Source organism: Melopsittacus undulatus, chromosome 9 (genome assembly GCF_012275295.1).
Source record: "Melopsittacus undulatus isolate bMelUnd1 chromosome 9, bMelUnd1.mat.Z, whole genome shotgun sequence".
NCBI classification, from domain to species: Eukaryota; Metazoa; Chordata; class Aves; order Psittaciformes; family Psittaculidae; genus Melopsittacus; species Melopsittacus undulatus.
The window spans coordinates 37,430,420-37,436,419 of NC_047535.1; the positions used below are offsets into that span (position 1 = coordinate 37,430,420).

The 6,000-nt window shown below is 48.8% G+C and overlaps 1 protein-coding gene across 1 annotated transcript in view; it reads right to left on the reverse strand.

Annotated features, from left to right (window-relative positions):
* Positions 1–5,746, reverse strand: part of LOC101874495 (6-phosphofructo-2-kinase/fructose-2,6-bisphosphatase 4) — a 49,852-nt gene extending 44,106 nt beyond the window's left edge. The window contains exon 1 of the mRNA XM_034066095.1: positions 5,640–5,746. Coding sequence (XP_033921986.1) covers positions 5,640–5,679 — 40 coding nt within the window. The 5' untranslated portion in view covers positions 5,680–5,746. The remainder of the gene's footprint in view (positions 1–5,639) is intronic.
* Positions 5,747–6,000: the final 254 nt, after the last annotated feature.

Below are 6,000 nucleotides of genomic sequence, written 5' to 3' on the forward strand. Positions count from 1 at the left end.
AAAAGAATGATTCAGGAGTGCAGCCCATACTGCACATACAGCACATGAGAGCCTTTGGCACCAGACAGTGTAAATACACATTCAGAAGTTTAAATATAAATGGAAAGCAAAACATGTATGAAGATGGAAAACAACACAAAAGACAACTCAAAGGGACACAGCCACAGCAGCCTCCCATGAGACACCTTGCTGCTCCAGCCACCACACGATGGGTTGGTCTCCCCTCGCCACCGAGGACATCTGAAGCCATTGACTGATTTGAGCCATATTTGACACAGGACACAGGTCTCAGAACCATGAGTTTCCTACATTTTAGTGCAAACTGGCTACCAAGAGAGCTGCCCTGCCAATGCGCTTGCTACACAACGTGCTTTAGCTTGTCCCATCAGACTGACACCAGATGAGTTGGAACTGACCCAACCTGGAGAAGAAAAAGCAATTGCAACCCCATGGCATAAATCCATGGGAGACATCTCTTCCAGAGCTGCTTGAACTTTAAGATTCCACATTTTAATCCCCAAATAAACCATTTCTAAGGAAAATAACAGCAGCTACATCCATCTCCTACCACAAATGAGCAGTGATTTCAGCTGTAACAGCAGTGCTCTTTTCCTCTATGGCAAGGGCTGCCTTGTTGCTTCCCCCCCCCCCTTTGCCACATCAGTCTGCCTCTCACAAGCCATCTGAAATCTTTTAATTGCAAAGGGTCATGAACCCCTGAAACTTCCCCATTGTTTTGGGGAAAACAGTTTCACATTGGTAGTAATAAAACTACTAAGCTCTATTTTTTTTCCTTCCTTAATGCAGAGGATGAATATTGCAGAGCTCCGCACTCAAGAACATCAGTGGGGTTGCTATGAACAACAAATGTTGCTTGTTATTAACAGACAACATCAATTAGATTTTCAGGGATATATGACAGTAAAACAAAACTCTGAAGGAAGAAAAAGCCAGCCTTAAATCCAGATATTGCTGTGGAGGTGCATATTGGTCAGGAGCGGTTTCAGATACATTAGGAACAACTCACAGTTTTTGTGCTCCTTGATCAGTTTATGTCTAAAGGGGGTGTAGTCACATGGAAGCTTTTAACTATAAATCACCACAAACATTTTGCCCCTGGCATCCTTGGATTTAAACTGCCCACTCTCAAACTGTATATGATCCAGCCATGGGGACAAGAAACCTTCCCAGTAATGCACCTAAAACACACACAAAATCAAATCAAGGCTCTGCAGTGTCAGTGCAGACTAACCCAGCTAACAAAGAATGGAATGCTGCTGTCTGCAGATCGAGAAATCGCTCACGTGTGGGTTCATCTCAAAAAATGCAGCAACACGAGTGGCCTTCCCAAGAGGCAGAAATAGCACCTCTAAGTCACTTCTAGGTATCACTTTAGTGACACGTACCAACCCCACAGCATGTTCTTGGCTGGCTGCAGCATGTTGAAACTCTAGTTTAGAAGAGAACAGCTGCCAGGGAGCCTGGATCACGCAGCTCTGCCAGCAGCCCCGTGATTCCCAGTGCCAAGGCACAGCACGTGTGAAGCCGTCTCCTAAATCACGACACAAACACTTGACACTGTGCAGAAAGAGAAGGAAATTCATTCGGGAACAAGTTAGGTTGTTAATTTCAGAGTGAAAAAGGGATATAGGAACTTAAGTCCCATTCTGATTTACTATTTCCTACCTTCTTGCCTGTAAACAAGATAGCAACATACTGAATCATCTATGGAAACTAATGCCACACAGTCATTGCAGATATCCAAGTAACTAGCTATACTGAAACTATACCAACACATACAAATTGAAAGCTGCAACAGGCACGATTTCCACAAGGGCACTTAAGCCAAATCCATCCCATTTTATTCAGAGAACGTTACAAAACATCCCTTTTATCCATCACGTGGATAAGTCAGTTACAATTGGGAGACTCATCACTTGCATTCATGACCTACCATGGCAGCTACACACTTAAAGACTTCAGGATTCTTAGATGCTGCAGACACCAACCTCCAGCAGAGCTCCCCATTCACCAGCTTCAAAAATGAGAGAGGAGTTTGACATAATCAAACCACAACCATAAAGGCACAGGGAAGCTTACACATTCTAAACAAAAAAGGCAAGTATTTCTTCTTGGACACAAATTCACTGGCCCACCCCACTGCAGTGATTTTACCTAACAGAGACACGTTGCACACAGCTAGAAGGTCGGTGCTTCAACGGGTAATACGTTAAATACATCTGGAGATTAGTATTTGTAATTAGCACGCGATTATGAATATTTAGGGACAGGTTTTGGCAGGCACCCCAGAACAAGCCTGGTTAGTGCCAGCCTGGCCCTGAGTGGTATCTTGTCAGTCACACAAGCCAGCGCTTTCCCTCGAAGCGCCCCTCTGCACAACCAAGTCGGACCCAAAGTAAACCCACACCTTACTGCAGCCTTTCAGTACTTAAAAGGGCCTATAAGAAAAATGGGGAGAGACTTCTTAGCAGGGCCTGTTGTGACAGGACAAGGGGTGATGGTTTTGAAATGAAAGAGGAGAGGTTCAGGCTGAACATGAGGAAGAAATTCTTTACAGTGAGGGTGGTAAAACACTGGCCCAGAGAGGTGCTGGATGCCCCAGCAAGGGCTGGATGCCCCAGCAAGGCCAGGCTGGATGTGGTTCTGGGCAGCCTGGTCTAGCTGAAGATGACCCTGCTCATTGCAGGAGGGTTGGACTGGATAACCTTTAAGGTACCTTCCAACCCAAACCATTCTGTGATGCTCTAACAACCTGCGCAAAGCAGCTTGGAATTCTTTCCTATATCCTCCCTTCCAGCACCTGCTAAAGATTGAGTAAAAGCAGGAATCAGCTTAAATTACTTAATTTTAGCCACTGGACAGCCCAACTAGAGACAGACCAGTGAGTTTGGAGTTCATTATTCTCTTTTACTCCCTTATACAATGTAATCACTTAACCTTGCATCTCAAGACCACAAGTGAAGTGCTGTCTGTGACAAAAGTTTGACAGATTTGACTTAAAGCAGCAGAAAAAAGGCTTCTGCTCAGCCCCAAGGAATCCAGCACTGCTCAGCCCCAAGGAATCCAGCACTGCTCAGCCCCAAGGAATCCAGCACTGCTCAGCCCCACAGCTGCTGCTTCCGCACTTTCAGTTTGAGAGTTTCTATCCTTTCTGCTACATTGGTCTTGTGATTCCTTCCCAAGGACCTGCCCCAGCCAGGGTGTGGGGATACACAGCTTGCACTGCAGTCTGAACTAAAACAAAGACATCCAAAACACACACACAGGAAAAAGAAACAAAACCAAACCTAAAGCAAAACCAAACCTAAAACAAACCCAAACCTAGGGAGAAGGGGAAAGCATTGCACTGGGTCATTTCCTTCACCAAAGAGCTGAAAACTTCCACAAGCATATGATGCGAGGTGATGGTTTAGTGGGAGGTGTCCCTGCCCATGACAGGGCTGGAACTGGACATCTTTAGGTCCTTTCCAACCCTAACTATTCTATGATTCTGTTTTTACTCATCTCAAAGAAAAATGTGTGGACATTAACTGCCCCAAATTAAGCCCCAAGGAACCATGCAACTGCAGTGAGTAATCCAGAACACATCCGTGGTGCTTCGTCAGTGATTAGATATTATCCACAAGTTGGATTTACCAAATCTCTTACTCATAAGAGCAGAAGGAACACTGACGCAATCAAATTGAGAAAAATAGTGGTGTAACCAGGCTGATTTTTTTAAATGAGATGGATTAGACATTAATAAAGTGCTAAAAGCACTGAAATCAACAGCATCCTACCACTGGTAAATGTTGTATTTGGAGCTTAGGACAGTTTGTTATGAAAAACAACCATTTCAAAGCAGATGCTTCACTCAAATAACCTGAAAAAGGTCCCAGAATAAAATCCTCCCCAAAATGCCCTCAGTGTTGGGCCCTCATCCTGCATAGCTATGCCCACACCAATGCGCTCATTAGATGATGTGCTGGTTTAAAAGGATCGGCATCTTATGTAAATGGAGGTTATTGCCTTTAATTGCAGCCATAATTATGGGAGTGCCCCACAACTGAGTAAGGCCACATTAAGCAAACTTACTGGAAACTTTGCAAACAGCTCCGCAACATATTGGACCAGCACCAGGAGTCCCATTGCTGGGATTTGTTCAGTCCCACTATACAGAAATCAAGTGACCCTATATGGGATTGCACCGAGTTGTACTTGGTTTGGTTTTGCCTCACATTAACTGGTTTCTCTTTGACATTTAGGAACATAAAGTGTTGAATTCGGGATTAATATTTATAAAGATTTAAAACTCTTAACCAATCTTGACGTTTCTTCAGGGTTTTTTCTCCACACTCTCTGAAGCATGAGCACAACCGGACCTGCTGCAGAGTCAACACTGAGCCAGGCTACAAGGTACTGGGAATGAGGGGTGAGAACAGTATTCACTTCAGCACAGCCAACAAACCATCACCCATTGAAGACACCAGTGCAAGCATCATGAGTGACCCAAGGAACAGAAGGGGTTTCAGTTCAGCCACGGGTGAGCTGTGGCCCATTACTGCATTTCAACAGCTGAACCAGGGTCCCCCCATAGTCCAGATGGGTTGGAAGCCACCGACCTTACTGAAATCCATTTCCATGCCCTGGTCTGGAGTCAGGCATGGACAAAGCAGTCAGCCACCTACCAGAACACCGACAGAAACAAAGCAATGGCTGCAAACAAACAATCCTCTGAGTCACTGGGCAGGAGCTACAGCCACTCCACACACACCCAGTGACACCCGATTTCCTACAGCACCAGGCAGCTCAGGGTGCCAGGCCAAGGCTCCCCATCCCGTTAACAGACCTGCATACACCATCACACTGCTTCCCTGTCCCACAGCTACAGGAGAGCCCAGGAAAGCACCAGGTTTATCTCCCAGCTTATGCAACACGATTTCCCTTGAAAGGGTGGAAAACCACTCCAACATAACCCAGACCAAACCAACACTCAAAAGACTTGGTGCACTTGTGTTACATCTGTCATTCTGCATTACACAAAGTGCCTAATGAACACATCAGGCCCATCAAACCCTCAGGGACTCAGCCCTTTCCAAAGGCTCCAGCACGCCCGCAGCCGAATCAAACAGGGCCAGATAAAAAAGACGCAGACCATTTGTTTTTGGTGTTGCCATTAGGAATAGAGGAAGCACAACTAACCGGTTGGACCAGCATTTGCCAAAACATGGATTTTACGCCGTTCCTGGGCCAGTGGAAAGCAGCAGCCCTTGGAGCAGGCTGATGTAAACGCACCTTCCCCCAGACAGCTACAGGAAAATAATCCCTCACAGCCAACCAATGTCCAAAAATAACTCGGAAAGCAACAAACGGGCACTGGGACCCTGCGAGTCCCTCTTTGCACGGCTCCCAACCCTCACCCTGCCTCGGGCTGACCCACGTTCCACCTCCGGAGCCTTCGAGGTACCGGTCACACTCACCCTCGGTGGAGTTCCAAGGAAAGCCCAGACCCGGGTGGCCCAAACCCCCCCCGTGCCCTCCAGCCCTGCCCCGACACCGGTGCTGTCCGGGGGTGCAGGGGAGCAGCGCCCCAGCCGAGCGGGGAGGCCGCGGGAGGCCCCGGCCAAAGGAGCTCCTACCTCGGCAGCGCCGGCCCTGCGTGCGGCGGCGGCCCCACATCTGCGGCTGCGGCGGAGAGCGGCCCGGCCCGGGGCTGCGGGGACCCCGCCGGCAGCCGCTCGGAGCGGCGGAGGCGGCTCCTGGCAGCCGAGCCCCGCGGAGCTGCCCGCGGGGCGGAGCGGAGGGGACCGGCCCCAGGCAGCCCCCGCCCCGCTCGGGCAGCGCCGCTCTCGCCCCTGCGGCCGCACCGGCTGAGGTGAGGCTCGGAGCGGCCGCTCGGTCTGGTGAGAGCCGGGGGCTCCGGCCCTGCCCTCGCTGACCGCTCCCGTTGTTCCGTCTCCTTCTGACCGACCCCTGCTCGATGAACAGAGCTCAGAAAAG